Source organism: Fistularia commersonii, chromosome 3 (genome assembly GCF_037954325.1).
Source record: "Fistularia commersonii isolate RoL2024-O1a breed Wild chromosome 3, RoL_Fcom_v1.0, whole genome shotgun sequence".
Classification (NCBI taxonomy): domain Eukaryota; kingdom Metazoa; phylum Chordata; class Actinopteri; order Syngnathiformes; family Fistulariidae; genus Fistularia; species Fistularia commersonii.
In genome coordinates, this window is record NC_141286.1 from 23,263,785 (window position 1) to 23,276,319 (window position 12,535).

At 48.9% G+C, this 12,535-nt stretch overlaps 1 protein-coding gene across 6 annotated transcripts in view; it reads left to right on the plus strand.

Moving 5' to 3' along the window:
- Window positions 1-12,535, plus strand: part of dmxl2 (Dmx-like 2) — a 35,734-nt gene that overhangs the window by 9,976 nt on the left and 13,223 nt on the right. For all 6 annotated transcript variants that reach the window (XR_015105946.1, XM_086144238.1, XM_086144239.1 and 3 more), the window contains exons 8-32: window positions 3-183; window positions 345-525; window positions 657-875; window positions 964-1,235; window positions 1,407-1,676; window positions 1,827-2,056; window positions 2,435-2,637; window positions 2,893-3,014; window positions 3,219-3,308; window positions 3,441-3,549; window positions 3,670-3,789; window positions 3,905-4,132; window positions 4,258-4,538; window positions 5,450-5,616; window positions 5,707-6,358; window positions 6,485-6,811; window positions 7,318-7,437; window positions 7,645-7,780; window positions 8,560-8,670; window positions 8,805-8,974; window positions 9,893-9,990; window positions 10,102-10,267; window positions 10,747-11,011; window positions 11,154-11,356; window positions 11,442-11,813. Coding sequence is in view for 5 of the 6 variants with exons in the window: in XM_086144238.1 (XP_086000364.1) it covers window positions 3-183; window positions 345-525; window positions 657-875; window positions 964-1,235; window positions 1,407-1,676; window positions 1,827-2,056; window positions 2,435-2,637; window positions 2,893-3,014; window positions 3,219-3,308; window positions 3,441-3,549; window positions 3,670-3,789; window positions 3,905-4,132; window positions 4,258-4,538; window positions 5,450-5,616; window positions 5,707-6,358; window positions 6,485-6,811; window positions 7,318-7,437; window positions 7,645-7,780; window positions 8,560-8,670; window positions 8,805-8,974; window positions 9,893-9,990; window positions 10,102-10,267; window positions 10,747-11,011; window positions 11,154-11,356; window positions 11,442-11,813 (5,293 nt within the window). In the remaining variant the exon portion in view is untranslated. The remainder of the gene's footprint in view (window positions 1-2; window positions 184-344; window positions 526-656; window positions 876-963; window positions 1,236-1,406; window positions 1,677-1,826; window positions 2,057-2,434; window positions 2,638-2,892; window positions 3,015-3,218; window positions 3,309-3,440; window positions 3,550-3,669; window positions 3,790-3,904; window positions 4,133-4,257; window positions 4,539-5,449; window positions 5,617-5,706; window positions 6,359-6,484; window positions 6,812-7,317; window positions 7,438-7,644; window positions 7,781-8,559; window positions 8,671-8,804; window positions 8,975-9,892; window positions 9,991-10,101; window positions 10,268-10,746; window positions 11,012-11,153; window positions 11,357-11,441; window positions 11,814-12,535) is intronic.

Consider the following 12,535-nt stretch of genomic DNA (forward strand, 5'->3'; position numbering starts at 1 on the left):
AGGGGTTCGGTGTGCAACGTCCTGCTGACGTCCTGCGAGGACGGCGTTTGCAGGCTGTGGTCCGAAACTTTGCTTCCAGAGGACAGCTTGCTGGGCGGACAAATTTCCGAAAACACGCATTCATTCAGCTCCAGCCTGCCAGGCCTGGCCGGCAATAAAGACAAGATCCAGCACGCGTTGGAGGTCCGTTCATTTCACACTCTTTGACATACCCAGAAATGACACATTCGATAAAATATGTCACAGTACATACTTCTAGTCAGTTGCGGTATTGTAACCTCTGTATGGAAGTATTTGAATCGTGCGACCATTTTGTCGAAATATCCTTGTTGTTCTTCGACCAGTCGATCCACCACCTGAAGCATCTGCGTCGGGGCAGGCGACGGTCCTCTGCCCTGGTGGCGCACAGCGAGCTGCTACCTTCCCAGCTGGGCACGCAAGATGCACACACTCACCGCCACATCGCTCATCACGCCAACGCCCTGTGTCACTTCCACATCTCAGCCAGTATCAATCCAAACACAGGTGGAGTGCCTTTGTCCAGACAGCCCTTCCATGTTTCCTCCCTCGGAGTCGACCTTCCGTATTCATGTCTGTTTTCAATTTCTGTGTCGTCCACCTCGCCCCGCTTCGTCTCTTTGACTTCCCTCCGGCAGACATCCCGTCGATGTTGGCCGATTCCGCGTTGTTCAACCCAGACGATGGCTCCGGGGGAGGAGGCTTCGTCGTTCACTGGCTCAACAATAAGGATCTCAGCTTCACCTCTTCTATGGACCTCTTTATGCTTCAGCTCCGTAAGTTCTCTGAACAGCAGCTGGACCACACTAGTGATGACCCGCTGGACCCCGAAGGCTCCCCTCTGAAATTTGATTTCGGTGAGACCAGCGACGATGACGATCCGTCACCCCTTGAAAACCCTCGATCAGAATAGAAATAAAGCGAAGCCCCTTGTGAATTTCCCAGACCTGGACGAGATGTCTGACAAGGCCTCCTCGGAGCACGGCGAGGAGGGCGAGCCCGGGGAGCAGGGGAGCACCAAAGCGTCCTCCCCGGGGTCCAGCTCGAGCATGCCTTTGCCCTCAATGCTGCTGGAGAGGAAGATGGAGACCCTCACCACCGAGTGGAACAAGAGCCCGGACATGTTGTTCACCATCCACCCCGCCGACGGCTCTTTCCTGGTCTGGCACGTCAAGTACCTGGACGAATTCAACCAAGGCATCTTCAGACAGGTTCAGGTGAGCGCCGCTTTTTAGCTCCTCTGTTTAAAAACAGTTCATCTTAGCTCTCTGCATCTTACTTTAAGCATCGTAGATCCACAATAATTCAAGTCAGAACGAGGAGAACCTTTCACAACGGATTCCGTATTTGTTCCTCATGGGTTTTCTCTCCTTTCTCCCTTCCACCAGGTGTCCTTCTCCTCCCGCATCCCCGTGGCATTCCCCACAGGTGACGCCAACTCGCTGAGCAAAAACATCCTGATGTACGCCTGCACTCTGTCGGAGAGGGAGCGTTCCAGGGCGGGGGAGCTGGGGAGGTCGGCCCAGCAGGTCTCCCGCTCTGCCTCGACCTCAGCTGGCCTGGGTTCGCCCGCCCTGGCCGCCTCCTCCAACCTCCTCCCTGGCATCAGTCCCGCGGTCATGATGGTCTCCAAGCACGTCGACGGATCTCTCAACCAGGTGACGTGCCTCCGTGTTTTGTGCCATAACAAATAGGCGCTAGTATGCTTGTGTCAAGCGTTGCGACGTTTTCCGCCTGTCTCGTGTCAAACCCTTTGAATTTGCCACCGGGGCCGCGCTGAGTTTCTTTGTTTGGGCCTTTTTCTCCAGTGGGCGGTGACGTTCGCCGAGCGCTCCGCCTTCTCCAACGTGCTTACCGTTTCCCACAAGTTCCGCTACTGTGGCCACCGCTTCCACCTGAACGACCAGGCCTGTCACACGGTGCTGCCGCTGCTGCTCACCTCCTCGCACCACAATGCCCTCCTCACGCCCCCCTCGGCCCCCGGCAGCTTAGAGGGAGAGCAGCCCCCTTGCTTTCAGCTACCAAAGGGACTTCCCAGGTAAGGGGGAGGCTCCCGGAGAAGAGTCGCCGCCACGGTCGGCTCTCGCTCAGTTCATTTTCGAGTCCCGGGTTTATTTACAAAGGCTTGACCCACGACCAAGCAGGGCATCATAATTCTATGCCGATCAGAGAGCAAATACACAGCCGAACAGCCACTCAGAGCAGCTCAGAATTACTTTTTACCCTTCATTTTCTTTTATCACAACGCGACTTTTCAATGAAAATTGTAACTGGTATAATGTGAGTCTCCTGACTCATCGCCAGTTTTTTTCAATTGATTTTTCACAGCTTGACTGCTGTTTGACACGCTGGCAAGAGATTGACGAGTTTCTGCGTGAGGTGTGAGCTATGACCTGGCTTAACCGTGCGTTTACAGGAAGCAGCTTCGTAATGCGGCTACAAGGACCTTCCATGACCCCAACGCCATCTACAGCGAGCTGATCTTGTGGCGGGTGGACCACATCGGGCCGCTGTCGTGCACAGGCGGCGTCTCCGAACTGGCCCGTATCAACTCGCTGCACACATCGGCCTTCAGCAACGTGGCTTGGCTGCCTTCTCTTGTACCCAGCTCAGTGCTCGGTAAACACAAGCCCCGTCCGGTTCGGATGCAAATTTTGTCAGTCAAACGCTAAATGTTTGTGCAAATTACACGAAATTTAATTTTTGTCACAAGAGAGAAACTCATAACACGATGTGAAATATGTCTTTTTTCACTCACAAGTTCAGATCTAATCCCTCTAGACATGATATACACATGCATACACATATTTGTTGTTTTTTAGTTCTTATCCTTCCATTTGGAACTGCAGACAAGTTTTGTGTCGCGTCCCACAGGAACCTATTGCAACAGTGCCAGTGCCTGCTTCGTGGCATCAGATGGGAAAAACCTGCGTCTCTATCAGGCTGTGGTGGATGCCCGAAAACTGCTCGACGAACTGTCGGATCCCGAAACGTCTGTGAGTGGAAATAAAAAGACGCGCCCGTGTCAAAAAATGTCTGCGTTGTGTCAGATGTTGCGTCAGATATCGCACTGACAATAAACCGTCGTGTTTCATTGGTGATATTTCTTGCCGTCTCATTCCAAAATAGAGCGCAGTTGTCTGCTCCACTGGTTTTATATTCATTCTATGTTGTATTTGTTCACGTGCGTCACTGTAAAGAAACTGGTCGGCGAAGTGTTCAACATCGTCAGCCAGCAGTCCACGGCCAGACCCGGATGTATCATCGAGCTAGACATCATTACAAACCAGGTGCTTGATAGCTCTTTTTTAAAAAAATTGTATTTATTTTATTTTTTTTTTTTATTGGGAGATACCATCATTTTTGAATCCGAGACCCACGAGACCGTGAACTATTTTGAACTTTCCTCCATGTCCGTTCAGTGTGGCGCCAACACGCAGCTACTGCACGTCTTCCAAGAGGACTTCATTCTCGGTTACAAGCCTCAGAAAGAGCAAGACGCAGACACACCTGCCTTTCCATCTGGTGAAGGTACACTTCATCACTGTTGGATTAAAAACCATGTGCATTTGCCATTTTAAACCTGACTTGTCTTAATGGAGGGAAAGATCGTAATGCCTTTTTTTTTTTTTTTTTTGGTAATTAAATCAGATTACAGGCCTGCCCCGTTTTCGGAGAAGTTCTTCCTAGTAGTGATAGAAAAGGATCTCAACAGGAACTCTGTCCTGCAAATGTGGCATCTGCATCTCAAATCTGTCCAAGCGTGTGTCGGTAAGTTAAGAGTTCCTGTCAATCGGTGCTAGTTTTGATCTCCCGATATGTCGGCTACACGAGCGAAGTCAGAAGGCGTAGGTGAGGTTGAACGTGGACATGATTTTCCTCCCAGATGATCTGAACCCAGACTACAGCGCTCAGAGCCAGCTCATGGTTCCCAATCAGGCGTTTAATGCCGACTCATCTCCGGAGACCTCGCCCGTCAGACCTCTGCCGCGTTCAGCGTCCACAGCCAACCTGCAGTCGGCCAGCAAACTCATCCTCAGCTCCAAACTGGTGTACAGCAAGCGGCTCGACCTGCCCCACGGGGTGGAGGTTACCAGAGCTACCCCCTCTGCAGGTGAGCACAGGCACGGTTGCAGATTCAGATGATTTTCGATTATTAAAAATATGTTGCTTCAGCCTGATTCCTCTTTTTTTTTTTTTTTTTTTTTTTTTTCCCTTGTTTTGCCGTTTTTCCCACAGGCCATCTGAGCTCCTCTTCCATCTACCCGGTGTGCCTGGCTCCGTATCTGATTGTCACTACCTGCTCAGACTCTCGAGTGCGTTTCTGGCACTGCGCCGTCGAGGGTGACGACGGACGTGAGGGGAATGACCCGGACAGGAGAGTGTACCGCTGGGAACCCTGGGCTCTCATGAACGAGGAAGAAGACAACAATAGTGCCGTGTGCCTGTCCGGGCGCCCCGTCGCAGTTTCCTGCTCCTACATTGGAAGGCTGGCGGTAGCGTTCAAGCAGCTACGTCAGGTAGGACTGCAGACGGTGGTCATCAAAATCTTGCATTATATATATGTATATAATTGTAAACTACCTCCATCTCCACCTTCCAATGTAATATACCTTGCAATACTGATATTTATAAATTCTCCAGGACGCCTTACCTGTTATCATATTGTTTTTCCTACCCACATCCCCTACTGCACAAGGCATTTCTTTTTTTTTTTTATTGTATATATTGTACTTCTACCGTATTTTCCGGACTAATTGAAGGCACCTGAAAATGAACAAATAAATATTTGTGTTCATACATAGGCTGCACTATAAGCCGCAGGTGTTCACGTTGTAACATGGGATATTTACACAGAAACATTTTTTTTTTTTACTTTTTGATGAAATACGTACCGGTAATATCCACCAATACATACTGGAAATGCACAAGGAAAAGTCCATCCATCCATCCATTTTCTATCCCCGCTTTGTCCCACTCCAACTGATTCAACTTCGTCTTCCTCTAACTCACTAAAACAATTAAAGTCGTTTCTTCAATGTCTGCATTGAACGGCCTCAAAATTTCATGGTGAATTTCATTGGTCCGATGTGAAGAGGCTTAATGTGTTGGTGGTGTGAAGCTCATTTGTCCAAAAAAAAATCCATAAATGAACCGCGTCATTGTTTTTAGCCACAGTGTTCAAAGCGTGTGAAAAAAGTAGCGGCTTCTAGTCCATTGCATATTTTTTGTATTACTACTATTTGTACACTTTTCTACCCTGTCATGCTGCTGTGACAATTGGATTTCCCAATCCATCGAGATCAATAAAGTCTATCTTATCTTAGTTGAGCTGTAATGACGTTGCTTTTTTTTTCTCCCCATGACGGACACATGCCGTTTACAAATGTGTACAGACATTGAGATAAAGATATTCCTTTTCCATCTGCAGGGCTGCGGAGAGGATTTCTCCATGCACGTGTCCATTTATGAGTGCGAGTCCACCGGCGGCTCAGAGTGGGTGTTGGAGCAAACTCTCCACCTGGACGACTATATCCGACCCTCCTCGACCCTGGATCCAAGAGTCAGTGTGGACTCCAACCTCTTTGTCTACAGCAGGTCGGGATAATAATCTTTATCATACTCTTTACTACCAGTAGTAAGCAGTTTTTTGTTTTTTTTTTAAAACAAAAACTCTCTACCTGCTAGATCCGACCTTTACATGACCAGAGACCACAGCTCACCCAACATCAAGCATTACATCCACCTGGACTGGCTGTCAAAGGAGGACGGTTCCCACATCCTAACTGTGGGCGTGGGATCCAACATTCTCATGTACGGTCGGATCTCAGGCATGGTCAACGAGCAGACCAGCAGCAAGGAGGGCGTGGCCGTCATCACCCTTCCTCTAGGGGGCAGTATCAAGCAGGGGATCCGCTCTCGCTGGATCCTGCTTCGATCCGTGTACCTCCTGTCGTCGGTGGACGGCACGCCGTCCCTGCCCGTGTCCCTGTCCTGGGTGCGGGATGGCATCCTGGTGGTGGGCATGGACTGCGAGATGCACGTGTACGCCCAGTGGCACCAGGACAAGAAGCCCGGCGCGGGAGACGAGGACAGCTTGTCATCCGCCGACGTCGCCGGAGGTCAAAGCGCCGTTTCCTCCTCAGTCTTTGAGGGGAGGGCGAGGTCCAAGAGCGTGTTTGAAGGGAGCGCCGGAGTCGACGAGGCCCTCCGTGCACCGGCCGGCCTTCAGGAAGGGGGGCTGTTTGAGGCGGCCCATTCCCTGTCCCCAACTCTTCCCCAGTATCATCCCACACAACTCTTAGAGCTCATGGACCTGGGCAAGGTTCGCCGTGCCAAGGTGAGGGGCCCCCTTAGCCTCGCAAAAAAATGTAAAAAAAAAAGGTTTTCACTGAAGATGATAATGTAGACTTTTTGAGGGGACTGCAAGACTTGGTACTCCCTGACTACTCTCTCCATGTTGCAGGCCATCCTTGCTCACCTGGTCAAGTGCATAGCGGGTGAAGTTGCTGTGGTGAGGGACGTGGAGGCCGGCGAGGGCGGAGCCAGGAGGCATCTGTCCCGGACCATCAGCGTGACCGGCAGCACGGCGAAGGACACCATCGTGGCCGGCCGTGACGGGGGGAGGGACTACACAGAGATAAACTCCATCCCCCCGCTGCCCTTGTACGCGCTCATGCTGGCTGACCTGGATACGTCCTTCAAGGGGGCGGAAGACGCTGTCAAAGTACCCAAGGTGGCTGATGGCGAGGGGGGGCAGAAGTCCGAAGACCAGTACGCTGATCTCTTTCAGGTAGGCATTGTAAAGAATTCAGATTCAAGAAAGTGGAACTAAAGTTCCAATTTGAAATGAAAATAGAAAAAAGAAAGAGTGCCTCTGTGAACATATATATATATATATATATATATATGTATACACATACACAGGTGGTCCTCACTTAACTGGATTACATTCTAAGGGGTCTGTCGTTGAGCGAGTTTGACGTTTAGCGATACACCATTTCTACCATACTACCGTGCAGCATTAGCATACTGCACAACCATTTATACCGTGCTGTCGTACCTTTTTTTTTTCCTTTAATGTTTATATTTGCATGAATATTGGCCAATTCTAAGCGCAAGTAAGCGCTCACAACTCCGCTGCCATTGCATGCCGCACGTATTTTAATTATTATCGCAAAGCCCATCGAAACTCGAGTCGTCTTTAACCCAGTTAACCCATGTTGGAAAGTGCGATGTCTCTTGTCAACAGTGGTGCATGGGTGGAGAAATTTAAGCCTCCTTCACTCCGTTCAACAGGTCCCAACGGTCACCACAGATGATTTTGTAAACTTTGCCACGGACAAACCAGAGAAGAAGAGCAGAGTGATCAACCTATCTCAGTACGGCCCCACTTACTTTGGCCCTGAGCATGCACAGGTAATTTTTTTTTTCCCAGAAATATTGAAAACACAGAGATGTAACACTTCTAATCTGCTCATAATCCTCTTGTTATATCAGAGCGCTAATCAAAGTCTTTAATCAAATCTGATAACAATGTTATAAGTGATTGATAACCATATAAACCTCCTCGCTATGTTCAGATTTGTGACCTGCTCTCGTGTCCTCCACCCGCTACCCGCTCAGGTTTTGTCCAGCCATCTCATGCACTCCAGCCTCCCCGGGCTGACCAGGCTGGAGCAGATGTTCCTGGTGGCGCTGGCTGACACGGTTGCGACCACCAGCGCCGAGGTCACGAGCTCCAACGACCAGCAGTACACAGGTCCGTGCCCGCGCGTGCATAAGCACCCGGGTCGCATTTGTGCACGTTGGAGTGCACGCTATGCCAACGACACCGAGACTGCTCTGCGCATTTGTACCTCATGTTTATATTTATTTGAACATTGTGTTTTTTAGCTTTGGAATGGTTCAAATATATTATAAGCAGCAACGGAGAGCGCCCTTCACTACTTGTCTCATTCCCCGTAGTTTTCCCTCCAACTTTACGGGATTGTTTTCTTTCCTTAATCATCGATCAAATCTGCCACTATTAAATATGTTGATTTTTGGAATTAAAATGAAATTTGCAGAGCAGCTGCGTATTATAAATAGCACTCAGTCTTCGTGAGAGTTCATGTTGTATTAAAGTTGGATAAGGTCAATGCAAGGAACCACAGCATCTCCAGACTTGATTATATGTTCCTGAACGTAGACAATCTTCAGCCATCAAATCTTTATTAATACAAACAATATTGCTTATGCTATTGCTCTCGAAGTGTATGTAAACGGAGAGCTCTTGTCCCTTATCTATACCCTCTAATTTTCCATTCTTTTTATTTAGTCTTTTGAGAAGAAGACATTGCCAGATTGTTCCAGTGCTAAGTAAGCACAGGGAGGGTAAGAAGGTTCAGGGACAGGAGACGGAGAGTGACAGGGCCACGCAAACTCGGGTGATTCTGCCATTTTTAAAAGGGCATTGCTTGCCGACTGCCATGTTAGTGGTCGCCTCGGTCCCGGCAGAGCGACGGCGACCAGGTTTACAGCTTCCCGCTGCTTCTGCAGGTGGTGAGGCTCTGGACGAGTGCGGGCTGAGGTACCTGCTGGCCATGCGTCTCCACACCTGTCTGCTCACCTCTCTGCCCCCCCTCTACCGGATGCAGCTTCTCCACCAGGGTAAAACACGACTCAGCACGCCGCTCTTAACTGCAAGGCGTCTATCGTCTCGAGATCAATCTCTGCGGCGCGTTCAAATCTTGGCCATCTTCCCCGCCCCGCTCCCTCTCTTCATGTCCCTGTCTTATTCTCAGGTCTATCAACATGCCACTTTGCGTGGGCCTTCCATTCCGAAGCGGAAGAGGAGCTGCTGAACATGATCCCGGCGATGCAGAGAGGCGACCCGCAGTGGTCCGAGCTCCGAGCGGTGGGAGTCGGCTGGTGGATACGCAACATCAACACCTTGCGGAAAATGGTGGAGAAGGTATTGAGGGGAAAGCGTTGTTCCTCCCGACGTCACAGGATCAACTTCTATACTTGAAGCGCTATGACCGGTGCCGGGCAGACCAGCAGCATTCTGAAGTACATTCAGAATAAAGTGCTGCGTCATAAGATTATCACGATTATGGCAGTCATTTGTAAAGTTTTGAGCAAATCGACTTCCTCCATTGAACCAGATTCTCTCTATTGTCCTCTCTCATGCCGACTAACTTCATGTCCTCTTTCACTCCATCCATAAATCTTCTTGCCCTTCAAGACACTCCAAACTAGAAATGACAATATTATTGTTGTTTTCATTTGTTTTCTTATTAAGTCAGCACAATTCATCTAATTCAATTCGCTTTTTTTTTTAATCCTCTTTTGTTTGTCTACAATATTTTTTTGTTTTGTTCTGCATGCTCTCCTTTTGCTTGAGTGTGTGTAAAAGTTGTGTGAAAACTTTTGCATTTATTCTAGTTTGGAAAGTCATGGACTAGAAATCATCCATGTCATCATCAGTCTGACGAAAAAAAAAATATATATATATATAAAGATTGTATTATATTGCCAATTATATTATATTGCCATTCGTGTCAAATTGTCACATTTTCTCACCATTTACACCCTTCAGGTATTTCATCTACCGCCCGTAAAAAAAAAAAAAAAAAAAAAAAAAAAATCCTGCAAAAATAGCCAAAATTTGTTGCTCAGAGAAACTGCGGGAACGATATGATTAATAAAACAGGAAGCTGAAAAAACAAATAGAGCAGTGATTAATTTGTACCAGACTATAATGTAAACAAACTCATTATTGGATTAATACAACTTTGTTGACATAAGTAGACTACTGACATGGTTTGCTCCACCGGCCCGCTGAGTAAAGCCATTTGTCGCGACTGCGTTGTGTCTTGTGTGTCGCCAGTTGGGTAAAGCGGCGTTCCAGAGACACAACGACCCTCTGGATGCTGCCCTGTTCTACCTGGCCATGAAGAAGAAGGCCGTCTTGTGGGGGCTCTTCAGGTGAGACGCCAAAAAACAAACTTCTGCATCCTGTGACCTGTTTCATTTGACCAGCGTTCCCAGCAGAACCAGCCCAAGACGCCGCGCTGAAAGTTTTTCCACTGCTCTCAGATCCCAGCACGACGAGAAGATGACCCAGTTCTTCAAGAACAACTTCAGTGAAGACCGGTGGCGGAAGGCCGCTCTCAAAAATGCCTTCTCCCTGCTGGGGAAGCAGCGCTTTGAACAGTCCGCTGCCTTCTTCCTACTGGCAGGATCTCTCAAAGACGCCATAGAGGTGTGAATAACATACACACACACACGCGCGCGTTTTATTTACACGGGTTGCTTCAGCGCTCCCATGCTCATTTAATTTACAGCAAGAACCCGACACAAGTCTCATTTTATGCCATGCAATATAAAGTTTGCAGGCGTCTCAGTGGGAGAAAAGCACTGCATCACAAATGCAACATATTTATTACTGAGCGAGCTGGTTATTCTTTAGGTCTGAGCCTTTAAATCCCATCAGAAGACTAAACTCCGCTGATAAAATACAGTATGAGCCTGCTATAATATACCAAAGTCAAAACACAGAGATAGCGAAAGAAAAAGCAAATAGAAGCCTTAGATTTGTCTGGATCAGCTCAATGCTCCCTTATAACCAGTTGACAAAGTTACCGTTCAGATATTTATATCCCCAAACCCAAATATTTACCCAAACTGCACCCAAACTTCGTCCAATCTGACCTCTCCCATCTGCTCCGCCGTGCTGTGTAGGTGCTCATGGAGAAGATGGAGGATCTCCAGCTAGCCATGATAGTGGCAAGGCTGTACGAGGCCGACTTTGAGAACTCGTCCACTTGTCAAGGTCTCCTTTACGAGAAGGTCTTGGGCTGTAACCGGGACGGGAGTGGTTACCACTGTTCCAGGCTTCACCCTGACCCGTTCCTTCGCAGCATAGCCTACTGGATCATGAAGGACTACACCCAAGCCCTGGACACGCTCTTAGAACGTATCCCCAAAGAAGATGACGAGAACCCCGGTCAGTTGGTTAGAGGCGTCTCCATGCTACTCGGCCAAAAGCACCAGAAACTCCATCCATACATTATGAAACATTACACGCCGTGCTCTTTATTTTCATTTTTTATTTAACTCCGTCTTCTCCTCATCCTCTGTTGTTTCAGATGTAATGGTGAAATCTTGCAACCCCGTGGTGTTCAGTTTCTACAACTATCTAAGAACGCACCCCCTAATCATTCGCCGCCACTTTGCAAACTCGGAGGGCACAGCCGCGACGGTGGGCCTCACCGCTGAGAAGAGTGGCGCCGACGAGATCAACCTCATCGAGCGCAAACTCTTCTTCACCACGGCCAACGCGCATTTCAAGGTGGGTACCTCAGAAGCGCACCCTTTTGCTTATTCCTCCGGCACGGCCGTCGATCAGATTTAAATTACGATCCGATCGTCTGCAGGTGGGCTGCCCCGTTCTGGCCCTGGAAGTCCTCTCCAAAATTCCCAAAGTTACCAAAAAATCAGGATCCTTAGCTCTCAGCAAAGCTTCGTCCAAGGCCAACTTGAACTCAAACCAAGCCCTGGACGCCATGGACTGGACTAAACCGGCGGCCCCGTCCTGGGGAGCAAACGACACGGCCGGGGGTCTGGATTGGAGCCAGCCGGCGCTCAAGCTGGAGGACGACGAGCTGAAGCTGGACTGGGGCGAAGACAAAGACGAGGACGAGGACGAAGAGGACGGCGTCCTGACCATGAAGACGCTTGAGACCGAAAACAAAGCAGAGGGAGGCTCAGAAAGCGGTGGCTCCAAAGTGCAGAGGGACAACTCGCAGGTTAGAAGAAAACATTCTAAAGCATGCAGTGATATGAAAGGGATGAACGTTATTACAAAAAAAAAATTTGGGGAGATGAAACGATAATCTTGGGATATTTTCCTGAACAGATCAGGTTTAACCTTGGAATCATTTTTGCATTTTCAAGCTTCATGCTCACATAAAGAAGCCTCTCTAATGCTCACCGTTCAGGAATCAGTAATAGACCTTCAACAACATACAAAATTTAAAATGGATCCCGCAGTAAAGCAGCCCAGTGATGTGATGCTTAAACCCTAATGGAGAGGCTGCTGCATGCGTGCGTGTGTGTGTGGAGGGGGGGCGGTGTTGCACAAGTATCATATATTCGAAATGCATCTTTTCCCAATCCTTATCAAACTAATCAAATGAAGCTCGAGACAACAGTCGCACTGAAAGCCTGTGAGCAGCAGAACGTCCACGGGAGCAGCACTTGCACCATAATAAGCTTTTCGCAAACCTAATCAGCTTTCACGTTGCAATGTTTAGTTGCGACCCTTTGCGGATGCGTGTGTGTGTGTGTGTGAGCACCCACCCAGTAAGGCCCACATCACATCTGCTTAATGCACTCTCGACGTAGATGACAGAATACAGCAGCGCTGGCTTCAGACCTGCTTTTTCCGCAGGTCGGCGGCCCCAATGCCTCGTGCCGCTCCCATATGAGAGAGCACACACTCAATGCAGCGGGCTGCCGTGCTCGCTTT